Source organism: Phoenix dactylifera, chromosome 11, assembly GCF_009389715.1.
Source record: "Phoenix dactylifera cultivar Barhee BC4 chromosome 11, palm_55x_up_171113_PBpolish2nd_filt_p, whole genome shotgun sequence".
NCBI lineage: Eukaryota > Viridiplantae > Streptophyta > Magnoliopsida > Arecales > Arecaceae > Phoenix > Phoenix dactylifera.
The window spans coordinates 1,132,500-1,149,529 of record NC_052402.1 but is presented as its reverse complement, the minus strand read 5'-3'; the positions used below and the strand labels follow the sequence as shown (position 1 = coordinate 1,149,529).

Below are 17,030 nucleotides of genomic sequence, written 5' to 3'. Positions count from 1 at the left end.
AATTCCCCAGTTGACTTGACGTCACTCCGGGCATCTGGGATGCTACCTGGGAGAAAAGTAATAACACACTAGTGTAACCGCTAATCCGTCCCTACAGGTCCTAAAGAGACTTCAAGCATTATTTGCAAAAGAGACCCCTGCAGACTGGTTACAAATAACTGTACTGAATAAGCAAAAGGTCAAAAAAATCCAAGAGCCTCGCATGAACCCTATTTTGAAGAACAGAGAAGTTTTCCATTTGGGACAGCGAACCTAGTTCCCAAGGTCTGATTCATGTTTTCTTTTTTTTTGTTCTCCCTCTACCAGCACAGTAACAATGGAGTGGTAAGGAATGATATAATTACATCTTTAATTGCCATTGGATTTGCTCCAAGACTCAGCAATAAGAATACAATGCTGCAAAAACTAAAAACAAAATGAAAAAGAGTACAAATCTAATCACATTTGTGCACCCTGCAATAACTAGGTAGGGGGAAAACAAAAAATAGGAAAATGGGGAAAAAAGAATCATTAAAAGATTTGTATGGTAAATAATGATCAAAGAGTTCTCGTTGTGTTCAAATCACCAGTCTCCTCGCGTGGTGGCTTTATGTACTTTCCAAGGGTTTTTTGGTGTGCTCGCTTCCGTATTCTTCGAATCTTATCTATACTCCGCTGTTTCCTTCTTTCCTTCTGCTGCTGGCGCAAGTTTCGCTCCCTCTCATACATACCCTGCCAAAAGACTTCACCAGTTGAAGGCCACAGCCATCTCCGATCAGGGTGATCGGAATCTGATTCCTCTGCCAAATCCTCATCCATGCTCTTCAAGGTGGCATATGAGAACCATCTGATCCACATATGACCCCTCCGGTTCTTCAGCTTGTGTTGTTCATGCATTGCTCCAGTCTCAGGGTTCACAAATACCATCCGCCGTGCACTGTGGTATGCCCATACATTCACCAGAAGCTCTAGCACACGAGAATAGCAGTGGCGGTCCTGTAGCATACGGTAATGATATAATGAATTAAAGCTCCCTGACCTTTTGCTAAAACAAGTCATAACTTTACGCCAGGGCGGCCCAATACATTTGGGGGCCTAAGGCGAATCCAATGAATGAGGCCTCTTTTTTTTTAATAATAAATTTTTGTAATAAGTATAAAATATTTAAAAAAATGATATGAAAATAGATAGCTATCAAGTACGCTATTTCAACAAAGATACATGAATCTAACAAAGATGGGCAAGAAACCTTTTTAATTTAATATTATTTTTGAATGGAAGTACAGAAAAGTAATTATTCTAAAGAAGGGCCATGAAACTGATTAAATAACTGAGATAATGCTTGGCAATATTGTTTATCATGTCAAGCAAGAGCAGAATAGGAAAAAGTCATCCCATGGCACTTCATGGTCAAGGTAAAGAAAAGAATTTGTCCAGAAAGAAACCTCTCTATAAGAGAACGTAGGGGCATTATGGGAAATTGACTCCATCTAATTAATAAAAGTCCCATCCCACCATCTCCCCTTCAAGTGAGTACCCAAGCAGCAACCGCAACATCACAGCACAGCAGCCATTCAACCCCCTCCCTCCTCTCTCGACCACCCAAGAGGGGAGAAGAAACCGAGAGGAGAAAATTAAAAGAATCTCCACCCTCCAAGAAGTCCATTTCCAATCCCCCTTCTTCCTGATGGCCCAGCTGGATCAGGAGTAATGTGAGGGAAGGAAAACCAAGACCAAAACCAAACAAGAGAAGGGATGAAAGATAAGAGTGGCTTCAGGCGTGTATCAAGCCAACCAAATCCCTCCTCTCTCTCTCTCTCCATCCAAAACAAAACTACCGTCCCCAACTTCCTAAATTTCCCCTCTGCAGGCCAGGAAACTCTCCACCTCCCTTCAATCAAGGGGGAAGACTCGTAGCCAGCTCCTATTCCCATTTTATATGGGGCCTTTGCTTCCTTTTGGTCACGGTCAGACCCAAGAAACTTCTCTCTCTCTCTCTCTCTCTCTCTCTCTCTCTCCACCTCTCAGGGGCCTTAGGCGACCGCCTCGGTCGCCTAAGGCTCGGGCCGGCACTGATTTACGCGTACGGCTTTATGTACAAGAAGCTAATGATCCACTATTCCTATCAGCTCAACTTGAATGACAATATTGGGAAACTGTATTTACATACAGGAGGATTTTCTACATAACACCAACATGATCACTTTGCACCAGATTTCTTTAGGTGTGTTTCCATCAACATAGATTTTGGATTTTTTTCTTATTTATTAGAAGTGGAGCCAACTACCTAGTTACAGGATAAAAGATCCAGCCTTTTGAAACAATTATAGATAACAAAACATCTCTTAAAGAACAATAAATTTTGCATTAAAAATAGCGTTAACAGCAAGTCAAAGATGCAATGGTTGTCTGCAGCAATGAAGATGCTCTCAAAGTACCAATGAGAGGACCGGTAACTTGATAAAAAAATTCATTAGCTCTTTATCAAAACATCTCAAGATTCTCATAAAAAAAATTTAGTAGCATTACCACTAGAGAATTGTTCAATCGATATTTAAGGGATAATGCTCTAACACATACACACACAAAAGTTAAAAACATAAAAAGCTATCATAAGGAATCATTACCTTAGATACACTCAAATAACAATGCCCGCTTTGATGGTGCTCATCGTACATCTGTGCATCCAATGCGTCTACAAACATTCTGGAAAATAACCAGCAAGAGTTCAAGCCAAGTGGCAATAGCTAGCAACTTGAAAATAAATATCCTTACTTTGCACATCATATATCATGGCCTGACTAATCTACACAATCAGCTATTATTTCTAACTCCTTAATGAAATCTAGTAGAAATTAATTTGATATTTGTTAGTCGAAATAGATTGACTGCAAGTACAAAGAAAATGATGCCACTACCAATCAATCTCTTTAGGAAGATATATAAAAGATATCCATCCTCCAAGTAGCAGTTTGACAAATGAATATATTAAAAAAGAAATGTCCAAAACTGGTTTGGCATTTTTGGGTTTTTACAGGGAAAAATTAATATTTTAATATAAGGAACTCTCACTCATGACTACCATAGAATTTTTTTTCAGCCACAGAAGCAGTTTAAAAAATACATAATTTTCCCCATGTGCCAACAGCTGCATATAATAGATATCTCTATACTGCATTAGCAAAAATATGGACCATTGTACAAATAGTTTAAACTATTCAAGAAAGCACCGCAAGGACTTCATAATGTTTTGCCCATAAGAGAATGTTCTGCCAGTTGTTTCACACTGATAACAAAAGACAAATGACTCCACTTTATTCAATTATCATGGCTCGTGATACTTTGTCCATTTTCCTTTCCAATCAAATAGACTACAAGGGTAGCAATGGGCGTAAAATGGAATGACACACAAAATATTATATCTTCTTAGATAAAAGTTGATCATTCAGACCGGCATAATCAAATTGTTAAGCTTTACTAAATCAGCTATAGATGGTCAATGAGCAACTAAACTTTAATTCATTTTCCTTCCCACTTCAAAAAAATAAAAAAAGAAAGGCAAGTTACCAGCTAAAAGAAGAGATTCATTGGAAGGCAAAGAAGAATATGATATAAGTACAATCAATTTATAAATGCATTCATTAAAAATGGAAGTATATTAGTGAATCTGTGGAAGAAGCAACTCAATTTCTGCAATTCTTGTCTAAAGTAGCGTAAAAATACTTGAACACCAAATTATGTACCTTGAGAACATGACGAACTCAAGAAAAGACCTTGTTGGTAAGGCCCAGCTATACATAACAGACCAAGAATCTCCATCATCAGGCATTTGTGGCAATGCGTTCAAATCATGCTGTGCACCATACATCCTCCGAAGAGCCTCAGAAACAGCAAATCTATAACGAGTCAAAGAAGTGGAGAAAAAAGCACCTGATTAGTCTTTAAAAATGTCTTAGTATCATGCATTTAATTAGTTTTAAAGCAAGCATAGTAAAAGATGCATGCTTAGCTTACGATTAATCATCATGATGGAAAACCCTGATGCTATTGAGTACAGCTGCATGTTTAAAGTTTTAGATAATATTGGTAATTAGGCTGCAATGTAGCCTAAGATCATCGCAAACACAGATCAAAAATACTAAGGGTTAAGGTTGATAACCAGTAAATAGTAATCAAGCTACAATAAGAAAGGCTTCATAAAGACACTCATGAATGGTCAAGGGTGTCAAGTAGTGCAGTTGAAAAGGTCATCGCAGGTTGGTAGCAAGGACCTGGGTTTGAGTCCTGCCCTCACCCCGATGGTGTCAGGGATTTTTCCAGCCTAATTTTTGAAAAGAAATGAACAGTCAGAATGCAGCCTATCAGTTATGCTTATGCTTATGATATTCAGATTGCAAGGATGATTTAACACAAGTGAAGAGAACATGTCAATTAATAGTTGAAATGTGTATCCTAAAATGAAATACCGACACATGCTGAGGTTTCTAACTTTTGAGTAACCATTTGATATGCATCATGCTACTACAACAACAGACTCGCTGTTCATATTGACAGATCACTTATCAACTTTTCAGTATCTACCAATGACAGGGATATGCCAATTCATCCACCTTATTACATCGAACATTGATGAAGATGTCTTGCACAGTGACATTAGCAAGTGATAATCTATCTCCTCCGTCTTTTTGCATACATTGTTTGAAGCAGGTGTCTTGAAGGTGATATTGCCCAGAATGTTCTAAACTGCTAACTTTCCCTTTCCCTTTGCTGTTCTGAATTGGCATGTAGGTTTTTCTTTATGCTGAGACTCAACAAGAAACTACTGTTTATCACATCACCTATTTAATGGATTTATGCTGACCTATGGATGCTTGTGACAATGTCACCTGTTTCTGTTCTTACTTGATTAAGTGGAAAGATTTTCAACATGGATAAATCTCCTGATATTGAACCCCACCCACTTCATTATTCAGAGTAGCATTAACAAAAAATTACACTACATAGAGACTAAGATGAGATGTTTTTGACCAACAGTGGAAAGAAGAGGTGTATAAGAAATGGTATACAATAATCCTGAGCATTTTGGTAATAAGAACATAAGAAAACAGTATATGACCTGCAGTTTCCTGCATTTATGGCATCACAAAATGTCCAAAAATCTACTTGTAGTGGATTTCTCGGATCCTTGTCCATTCGAACCCAAAAGTAAAGAGTATCCCCATGCCTCTTGTCTTCAATGGCTTCTACAAGTGCAGTTTCAGCTTTCTTAGATAAGCAAGCCTGTCATTAGAAAAACCAGATAGCAGAATGAAAACCATGCAGTTACACGGCAAAAAGACTAGTGATTATACAAGTCCAACTATTATTTCAGTCATGATTCTTGCCCATACCATAGCATAATCTAACCAATTAAGTTAATTGGTTAAGACTAAGTATTTGACCAAGAGTCTGAGGCCTGATGTTTCCATGAAATGGTTCCGCATAAACAAAATCATGGATTTAAATGCAGGTTGGCAAGTCAAAACATGGCATAATACATAACATGCCAGTGCCTTACCAACATGCAGCATTGACATGGTACCAGCAACATGCCAGAACTTCGCATGCTCTTGTACCAGTGCATGCCAAGCACTTGCATGGTCAGCACAGAACACCACTGGTATGTGATACTTCAATTCTAGAACAGAATAATATCCACATGGACAGGTGATGAGTAGCAACTTAAACACAGATTTTATTTGAGAGATACAGGAAATATATACAATAAAGAAATAAGAATTAAATCAAGCCAAAACTCAAATTGTGGCTCAAGCTAAATGACATAAAAATTGGATTCATTAGCTCATGTAGTTCTTTAGTATTGCTATGAGCCAGGGACTTCTTTACATTTTGGTTAAACTTTAAAGAATATATATATCAATGGCATACTCATATATAAATTTTATCTCCTTTGATCAAAAAAGTTAAAATTGAGCAACCATTGGCAAAGAGAAAATAAAAGATCAAAGTGTCACAGAAAAAGGAAGATACAAGGTGCAGATATAACTGAATGGCAGGCAAAGACAAACAACCCAACATAAATGATTTTAGAACTTACAGCCATCAAAGCATATACACGCATGTGTCAATTCTTAATCTTTTCTTAAGCAACATGAACCCAAAATGAAAGATATATTCATGAAGAGGACTCATAACATTGTGGTAACAGAGTAAAAAGGGTAATATTATCTATAGCAACATAAATCATTAGTAAGCTTTAATCATTAAGTCTAATCCCATTTGTCGAGGATTAGCTTCAAAACATGAAGTTGGAGAATGTTTCACAGCAGGCTCTCAACATGATGTCAGCCCTCTGAATTAGTACAGAATTTATTGCTATGACAACTTTTCATAATAGAGGGGATTATGAAACCTAGAAGGCTAGTGGAGGTAAAAGGATCTAACCTCGCAATTCTAAGTCAGTTCAAAGGGTGTTAAGATGCCTGACATGCTACACAATAATAGCATGGCGAGTGCATCAGATTTTACACATAAAAACCAATGCAAGCACCCTTGGTAGCATGTTATTCTGACATTTTAACACTGCTTAAGAATAAGGTACTTGCATTATCAAAAAAATCAATTATGTGCCACATGTGAGAGTTTCTACTCCCATCATCTATGATAAAGAAAGTAAGTGAAGCAGCATGGAGCTAGAAATCAAGCACCTGCAGTCAGTGTAACTTGGATAAGATGAGAGTGCAAAACTAAGAATACACCCATATCCTCAGCTGCAAAAATTTGGCCTAGGTCATTTGACCATAGGTCAAGTTGCAGCAATTTGGCCACTTGTTGAAGCTGGATATGCAGACCAAACAGTCAAAATAGCAAGACTAGGAACTGCTCCAGTTACATGCAATAACAACATTAGGAGGACCACAATTGCAGTAATAGGACCCTCAGTCCAAAAAAAAATTATCACATATCCCAAGTGGCTAGGCTGAATCATGCTCTAGATAGAATAGTTCTTAAATTAAACTGAATATTTTTCTGTTTCACTACTTTGCTTCTTGCTAAGGACTAAAGCTAATACAGTCTGAACACATTATAGCCTTTTGTAATTACTACTTAGAATGCTAGATGGCTTTTTATATCTACAACTTCTGTACAACACAACCAAAATTCCAAACTATTTTAGTGAGGGAAAAGCAACAGATGATTCTACTAAAAAAAAGCAAAGAGTGATAAAAGAACTGGAGAAACATGCATTATGATTTAAACATTAAGTACAGAACTTTAGTTAAACAAATATATATATTACATTAGTACATACCTTCCTTGCAGATGCTCTCCAAGACTGGAATCCAATCCAAGCATTCTTGTGTATACGATCAATCCGGTTAGCTAAAGCAAAGAAGGCTCCATATTCACCAAGTACATCTCGGTAGTACACATTGCTGAGAAGTGGAAGACGGGAAGAAGCATCTATATCATCAGCTCCAGGTCTTCGGCCTTTGGAGGACTACAATTAACAAGTTTTCATGATTAGATGGAGGAATGACAGTTTTTCCATTACAAAGCTAAGAAGAAAATCATAAGATCAATAAATTACAGAAAAGTGCATAGCATAAACCAAATTGTTGGCTGTATTCCTGCAGATGCAATTATATGGGAGCTGAAATTTTAACAAATGTGTTAAAGAATAAGTACTAAAATAATCAAGGTGCTCATTACATAGTAAACAGATTTTGTATGATCTACCTTGCTACAAATTTTCATACTATCTCGACTTCCTGTATATTTATTCAGTTCAAATAACTTCAGAAGGCTGATGTGTAAGTAATTTATGAATTACTATAGAAAAATACATTATCCATTACAGATGTGTCATTCATTTTTTCTTGCGGCTCAAACAATTTCAGAAGGCTGATGTGCAAGTAATTTATGAAGTACTACGGAAAAAATTTATCATACATTACAGATACCACATCCTAGCTTGGGTTGAAACCAAAATGTAATCCTTGGATACATCATGATGGTTAAATAAACCTGAAGTATTCAACCATTTGGATTTCTGTGCACATTGTTTTCTATTCATTATTTATGAGATACATACCACATGGCATTGTAATTGTAGTTTGCTCTTTAAAGTGTAATTTCCATCTTGCTTCTTGTCCAAAATTTCTACTATATCCTTGAAGCGAGGTTTTGATGCCAAAATCAATTATCTAATACGAAATACTTACAAGACCAATTCCACGATAGAGTGAGGTATGATGCAGAAAAGGCCAAGTTCCTTCCCCAAAATAAGGTTCATATATACATAGGGGCTGCCCTGTCCGCTCAAGCTCCCTATCATCCCTCTCATGCAATTCATTCCTTGTCCTGTCGGCCCTTTTGACATTCCGGTACACTTCCTCCCATGTTCCATGAGGCTGGCCACTCCTGTCCTTCAACTGCATCAAGTTTCAACAGAATATCCTCTGAGAAACAGGTGGTTAAAAAGTCCATGTAAACTGTCAATAACAAACTAGCGAAGATGTATTGACCCACACTGGTTACCTCTTCTTCTTCTAATCTCCTTCTGAAACTAGCCATCTCGATTCTTTTTTCTTCCTCCCAAGCTATTGAGGAGAATGCTTCATCAACCATCAAGGTAGTATTAGCTGAGCTTTCCATTTGACTATGATTCCATTGCTCTTCAAGCTTGTCTAATAATATATAGCTTCTGAAACTTCTATTTAAATTTTTTGTGTCTGCAACATTTTTGAACAGATGCCACTGCCATTCTTCTTTCAGTCTTAAAGGGATCTCTTCAGCAGCCTTGGGAGATGCAATTTCTGATGAAAATTTGAGAATATTTTCTAGTAAAAATGCATAGCCTTGGATACTTTCAGAAGCCATCAGGTTTCTGGCATGAACTTTGCCAATTGATGCAATTTTCCGGGCAGATAGAGACAATTTTCCATTTGAAACTGCTTGAAGTACAATCTCGGTTAGCATGCCAATATTCTCCTTTGGAAAAAGATACCCATTTACCCTATCATCAACCTAAGTCATTAACTGGTGAGTCAGTAGTTTTCCAGTAAGATGTAATAATAAGCAAGCAGAATATTCAGAAGAAAATCAGTACTCAATAACGTACATATCTTCTAATCATGCCCAGATCAGGAGCAATAACCAGTTTTCCAAGATTCATAGCTTGCATTAGCACTTTAGGAAAGGACTGCTCCTCAAGAAATGAACCATATATTACAAGGTCTGCTATTCCAAGAAAACTGTTCATGTCTTCATCAAAAACAACATGCTCCACAATGCCTCTTGGATAACCAACTTCTAAAGCAATGGTCTACATCAATCCATACAATGTCAAAATTGAGTAAAAAATGAGAAATGGACAGATCATTGCTTGCAAAAATTTAAGGCACAAGCATCATTTTTCAAAACAGTACCCTTCAAAAATAAGAAATAAGAAAAAGAAAAAACTGATTATGTTGAGAAAGATAAAACACCTCTAGAGCCATCTTGTATGCGCTAGTTGAATTCCCAGTCAAAATGCCAACTTTTAGTGGAGAATGAGAAGTGTTTTCAGATGGAAACTCTTTGAGCAGTGGTGCCAATGCTTGCAACATGAGTGCCTGCTCTAGCCACATACCACTGTATGTAAATTGACTGCCTATAATAGCAATAAGAAGATCCTCTGATTCATAACCCATATTAACTCTTAAATCATGGTCACTGTGGCTAGCAAAAAATCTATCTGCTCCCCATGCTTCAGCAGGAGAACCCGGAATAACAAAGTAGTTACCCGAATCAAATCCTGAATACATCATCTGGAAGCATGAATAATATCATAAACATTAGAATATAGATCAAGCACAGTTTCAATTCAAATTCTTGCCTCCACAAAAATGAGCAAAATTAAAAGCCCAACATACAGCTTTGGCATATGGAAAAATATATTACCGCCAATAAATAGGTTGGAAACACTACAACAGTAGCTCTACTAAGAACTTGTTTCCAGTCATTTATAAGCTGAACCTGGCCATTTGTTGCATATTGACTAAGACGAAGAGCTAGGGACCTTTCATGTATAGTCCATATGATGGGTATAGATTTGAAAGGCTCCTGCAAAAGACTGTAAACCAGAATAAATTTTCTACTTCAAGGTCAGATCAGCAGCAGTACAATGATTTTGTTAGAAATACTTATATCACCCAATTATCTTATTAAAGGACATGTTCCCTTGCTGCTTTCAGATCATCCAGTGCATATATTATGAAGCATTCAATTGGACAATTAGACATAAACAAGTAAATGAATAAAAATATGTGTGTGCATTTATGTACATATCACATACAAACTTGCACAAGCTGGATCAAGTAGTTGACTTAAAAACATTCGAGTCCATCTATCTTGAACCTCTGCCTATGCCGACACCTGAAATTTGACTTATACAAACAAGAAATTGGTCAACAAAGAGAATTTGTAGATCAGTTCATGTTACTTGAGGAACATCTACATCCAGTACGTCTATTCTTAATAATTATACCAGTAACTAACAAGACATACCCAAACCTTTTGGAGTGAAAATCATAAATTAGAATTTACTAACTATTCCAACCAAAGAGGCATATCCTCTAAATGTACGAGCTACTTCAAAGTTTTTACATGTTATACCATGAATTCAGCTGGCACCTCTCTTTCATTCCATCACAAACGAATACAAATCCCTCGGGTTTTTTCAGGTATAGTTTGCTTTTGTTACATGACACTATATTGCTTTTCCTACTACTGTCCGAAGCTTGCTTAAGTTCTTAGAATCAATAGGGATACTCTTAAGGCTGTGTCTGAAGCTTATCCTTTGCTCTGTTTTGTAATTAGAGCTAATAAATAAACCAATCTAAGATATCATCCAGGCCATTATGAAATAAACTTTTTCAAGAATCCTCCAGTTTATGTTATTCCATAGCCAATCCAGAATTTTTCACTCTTCCCTGTTTAATTGGTTTCTACCCTCAGTTTCCTACCATTGGCAAGAATCTACCCAAAGAGGACAGAAGGCAAGGTGTACTAACTTCTAGACCACAGGGCAAGAGTAACCAAATACAAAATGTACTAACATATTTTTTTTTGAACCAATCATAAATATTCCTTTACTTTTGTGGAGTCATCAAAATTGAGTAACTATTCTCTTTAGCTAAGTTTAGAACTATCAAAGCAGGTCTCTTAAATTCTGCTAACTTCATGAATGTACTCTTTTTTTTTGAGGCAGCTTTGTAAAGTAAACAAGAATTCATTTTATTTCAAAGCATATCCCTAAGTTTTATGGAATCAAGTAGATAAGAAGGGTTGACAAGTTTCACATTCAGGGGGTCAATGGATGCCTGAATTATTATTTATAGCGAAGAACTATGTATGTGTACTGGAAACCAGAAGAAGGTGCAAATATTAATGCAAGACCGCATTCCTAAATCAATCGTCTGAGATACATATTACTTTTGTGCTATAGTTGCAAGAATACATACAGAAAAGGAAAATAATTGGAGTGTCATCAAAATGCAATTAATTGTTATAACAATGATGGTCCAACGATGAAAAGCAAGACTATTTGCAATATAAGTCATCTGAAAATTGTCTGTAATATATTCACATCCCAGCACTTGTGCACATGTGTGCATAGACGCAAACACAAGCATGCAAACAGGAAAGAAAAACAATGCGTAATGCAACTAATTGTCAATAAACTATGACAGTCCAAGGATGAAAAGCGACTGTTTGCAATGTAAGTAATCAAAAAAATAATCACAACATCTTCACACACACATGCGTGCACATATATCATGCTGGTACAATCTTACTTGAAGCTGATGCCAGCTACATACAGACACAACATCAAAAGCAGAAGAGTGTTTATTGAGGCACTAAAGAGTAAAAGTGACATCTGAAGGTTCCAGATATATTTACCATGAAAGTACAGGCTTTGCCTCAAGAGAACTCACAAGAATGCCATTATAGCTGCACACAGCATTTATAAGTGAAAAGGAAAAAGATCAGGAAACAATTATTTAGTAAGATGAAATTCAGACATAGTTTAGGTGAAAAGAAACATATCATTAGCTAAATAAGAATGGGATTATAATAAAAGCTACACTTAAGCTCAAGAATAACAGTAGACAGCAATTCATTTTGGGAAGTTCTCAATCAAATGCGTAGCTTACTCAAGCCAATCAACAGCAATCTCTGCTTTTGTACTGATTGGCAGAAAATAAACGTGTATTCTTACAGCTCTCCAAGCAGCAAGAGCAGGGCCTTCTTCAAATGAAAAAACCTGCATTATACATAAAATGACACATACATGATGTGAGAACAACGACAATCAGTCAGAAGTCATGAGATAAATTTTTAGTCAATAAACTGATAGCAATTATATTGAGAGAATCCTGCTACCCAGATTAATACATACATGCATATCTATGATATTTTACAAAGAATTTGGTAAATAGTGTCCATTAGGAAAACCAGAGGTTAGTAACTTAAGGATAGGACAAAGAAATTTCATAGAAAAATACATATCTAACACTCTCAACAAGCACAAGAAATAACAACACATTATATCCTCAATTTGTCCAGTAAAATTCCTCTAATTAAATAAGAAAGCAGATATTCTCATAAATAGCATTCAAAAAAGCAATAATTCCAAATAGAAAACTGAATAATGAAGCATGTCATAATTGGTAAAAGGTTTCTATTTGAATTTTAAATTAAATTCAGGCATTCATCTGTTCCTGATACAGAAGGTGATACAATTCACCTAGAGAATGTATATAATACAAGTAAAAAAAACCTTTGTGTTTTTATTTCAGTTGTGGGGAAGATTGTTAATTTAGGTATTAGAAACAAAAAGTTTGATTTTGTTCTCCTCCCATAAGGGATTCAAGCATTGAACAAGTTAGTTTTTCAGACACTCACATAACTCTGCTTTATTCCATTATAATTCTAAGCTATGCGATGTCTGATGCTAGCATTTGTTAGCAACATGAATCAAACACTACGTTCGATCTTTATTTGATCTTCAATCTAGCTATTTTATTTTTGAAGATAATGTGACCTGGTATTTTCGCTCTGCTTGCTAGCAAGAATCAAGCAAGGGGTTGCCTGAGATTAGACAAGGGTTCAAACTGAACCCACTGAATAATGCCCAACAAACAGCTCAAGAAACAGCCAGAGGGTTCATTAACCAAGAGATCAGCCATGACTCTTGTTGTACATTACCTTTGTAACACAGTTGTAATAGAAATATGATGTATAGTTGCAGTCTGGCCCATCTAGAAATGAACAACAAAAGTGCCTTATATCTCCATGAGAATTCTAATTTTTCCACCAAATTCTATTGCTTTATTCCTTTTATGGTATCAAAGCTCAAATCTCTACCTTATACTTCCTTCCTTAGGTCCTGTCTAGTGACCATTCTACTCTTATATCCTGGCCCTTGAGTTCATTTCAGATCTCCATAGCAGCACAATGATCATTCCATCCATTCCCACTTCAATAGCCTCACTCCTGTTGCAGCAGTTAAGCTTGATAAGAAGAATTTTCTTATTTGAAAAAATCAAATGATACAGATCTAGAACTCTCAAGATATGCTAAAGTTTGTGATGGATCATTCCCACCATTAGAGGAGAAGATTGAAGCCAAACAAAAAAAATACACTCAACTTGCAAACATGCTAAAATATGGCAGCAAACAGATCCATAGCTTCTCAACTGGTTGTATGCAACTATGATGGAACCAATGTGGCCAAAAATCATGAATCTTCAAGCATCAGAGGAAGTCTTTGACACTAAAGCATATATTAATGTCCCATTTTGCAGTCCCCTCCTAATATCCGAAGATCCTAATGCAAACGATGAAGAAACATGTTATATTGACCATGTTGAACAAATCAAGCTTGTAGTGGATCGACTTTTAGCAATCCAGAGAGCGTTACATTATGTTGATCTGGTGAGGCAGTCTATTCACCAAATGAATATGAATCATTTGATTCTGAAAGCATCATGAAGCTTTATCCTTTAATTGAAATGTTATTTCATCAAGAAGTCGAGTGCATGCACCCTAAGATCAATATGCCAGGCCAATCAGCTTTTGTTTCAACACAAGGTCAAGGTCTGGTTCCCATTGAAGAAAGAATAGATCTAATTATAAAGGCTCGCAGATTCTAATGATTGTGATCAAGACCACCATACTCATCCACGATGCTTTACTTGAGGAAATTATTCAAAGTTCTTCCAATTGACATCCTGATATTTCAGCGAAACCAGAATCAAATAAGCAGCATATTCTTTAGGGACAATGCTAATATGTGGAAGGTGGGGATCATATTTTGCTTACTTCTAGTGCTGATAAAGTCTGCCAGATAATGTCGCAAATGATTTTTCCTCTTGCTCCATTAATACACCCATCAACTAAATCTCTTTGTTGATTTTTGTCCTTGAGCCAGTCACTGATTCATGGGCATTGTTATTGCCAAATTATGAAAGCATTTGGCATGTCTTCCTCCTTCAATCAACCACACAATTATGGATTTTCCCTCCTAATCAACTCCCCCCTTTGGAGTCACTTCCCATGTTCTAACTTAGGATGAAAATTATCTCCGTTCTTCTCAACCCTTGAAGAGGTCTAAAATTGTCTCTCTTTGTCGTTTAAAGAATGGGTCTCTTCTATATTTTTTATTTATTTCTCTAACATCTTCAAAGACATTGTTTCCAACAACAAATAATTCTTTTAGAACATTGTTTTCTCAACAAGATGATCGTCGGGCCCCGGTCCACCATATTTCTCACACCATCGCCTAATTTAGTTTGCAAGTTTTGTCACTGTAAGATTCACAATCCTCCCCAATACAGTGCAGCAGGACACATCTTCATGGAATGGACAAGTCCAGGTGCAACTGTTACTCAACCAAAAGCAACAATCCTATCAATCTCAGAGATTGCCACATTTCACCACAAAATAGTTAGGTGAAGTATGTCCTCCCTCAGTGTGTCACGCATCCCTGGATTTATTGCTCCACTTGTAGCACCTAATAAAAATAATTGCTTTTTGTATCTTCCATGGAAAGAGAATATTCTTACTCCACCAAAAGCAAAAACTCTATCAATCTTTGATACTGCCACCTTGTACAAAGATTATATCAAGTAAGCTATATTACCCTCATGGTGTTTTGGCATGCCTGAATTACTGCTACACTCACAACACCTAGTGAAAGCTAATTGTTTCATGTGTTTTTCATAGAAAGAGCATTGAACAACACAATACTACAAGAAATGCTCAAGCCAACTGGACTTGGATTGCAACATGTGCTTTTTTTCTTACAAGTTGAAGCCAACTTTGATGAGTTAACAACGGTAGAAAAGGATAAGATAGTTCCTGTTGTTTTTTTCAATATTGGATGTTAAACATTCAGAATATGGTTGCATAGATCATAATGATCTTCATGATAAGGAAGGAAAAGGACAGATACAACATTGCATGGTCCCCTCAAGTTTCAGTAAAATTGCTCCGGTAAAACTTCCCAACAGTGTCTTACACTTTACAAAAGATGCAACATCATGCAAGAATAATCTTGATATAAGCAATCACTCCACTGCAAACCACTTTGAGCAATAAGTATTTCCACCAAATTAAAAAGAAAAACAAAAAGAAAAGATCGAGTTAATTAAACCAAGCTATTAAAATGTCAAAAATTAAAATGATAAAAATAAATTATATACTACATCCAACTTGATTGTCCTAAAGACTATCTATTCCAAAGAAATATTCAACTTTCAAACGTGGTATAATTTCCTTATGCACCACCCAATAGAACCCCAGAAAATCTTTTTCCGACACATACCTCAATATCATAGCCAATCTCCTTCAAAGCAGCAGCAATGCTGACCATCTGCAACTGCATGGCATCCGACGACAGATCCGGAACCACCTGCAAGCGAAGTTCCCACACCAATCACATCAAACAACACAAAACTCTCACAAAGAAAGAACCATCGCAAAAACCAAGACCCACCATCGCCAGCCGCGGCTTTAGAAGCCCGACCTGCTTTACCGGCCTCCCCAAAGCCATCAATGACAAATTCGCCTCCTTCCTCTCCTTCTCGAACCTCTCCAGCAGCTTCGACGGCACGAACCTGATCCCCTCCCCAAAATCCAACTCATCGATCCTTTCCAGCACCCCTCCATCCCCCTCCCCCGAACCCATATTCAAACCCAAACCCCCCGATTTCTCCATCACAGAACCGGGCAAGAACGCCTGGAAGAGAATGACAACAAAGAAGAACGCGGCCATGGTGCAAATCCATTGCAGGTAGTCGACCTTCTCGAAGAGGAGGAACCGAGCTAGCCTGGATCTCGGCCGGTGGAAGAAGGACCGCACGCCGGCCGAGGGCGACGACCGGAGCAGCGGCGCCCTCTTCTGCAAAACCCCCGTCTCCAGCGAACCCATCTACGCGGCCACCACCACTACCACCATGCTAGCTCCGATTGAACGAGTCTTGTTCGATTTATTGATCCCTTCTCGCTTCGCAGCGAGGGTTTCAAAGTTCGGCCGCAGCGGCCGCCATTGAAGAAGGGAGAGAAGGCTTTGAGTGGAGTAAGAGAGAAAGAAGACTACAGCGAGCGAGCGAGCGACCGAGAGAGAGAGAGCCGGGGTGGGATCGGGGAACACTGGAGACTAGGGAGGATCGACGCGAGACAGCGGAAGAACCGTGTGACAGCGGATGTACGTGAGTACTTTGGACCGTCGATCAAGGGTTTGCTTGGCCTGTGATTAAGATTTAGGTGACAGCTGCTACGGGACAGACAGGGAGAGGAGAAGAGGGGGGGGGGGGGGGGGGGGGGGGGAGAGAAATCTTTAGACAGAGAGACGGTAAAGTAGGCCTACATATCGGGTAGTTCTAAATACACCCCCCCTATTGCTCAGGACACCCCCCAAAAACCAAAAAAAAATACCCAAACTAACCTTTAGTGTAATTACCATATTGCCCTTGAAATTTTCTCATACACCCCCTTCCTCC

General features: G+C 37.6%; 1 protein-coding gene across 1 annotated transcript; it reads right to left on the bottom strand.

Moving 5' to 3' along the window:
• Positions 1 to 212: 212 nt before the first annotated feature.
• Positions 213 to 16,828, bottom strand: LOC103708367. Its single transcript, XM_008793266.4, has 14 exons — positions 16,025 to 16,828; positions 15,854 to 15,940; positions 12,180 to 12,289; positions 11,926 to 11,976; positions 9,925 to 10,096; positions 9,471 to 9,791; positions 9,104 to 9,307; positions 8,521 to 9,009; positions 8,205 to 8,414; positions 7,292 to 7,480; positions 5,096 to 5,259; positions 3,723 to 3,875; positions 2,607 to 2,685; positions 213 to 975 (listed from the first exon to the last, which is right to left on the bottom strand). Exons 1-14 carry the CDS (start codon positions 16,457 to 16,459, stop codon positions 538 to 540), a joined length of 3,102 nt encoding a protein of 1,033 aa, XP_008791488.1. The 5' UTR covers positions 16,460 to 16,828; the 3' UTR covers positions 213 to 537.
• Between the last annotated feature and the right edge of the window lie 202 nt (positions 16,829 to 17,030).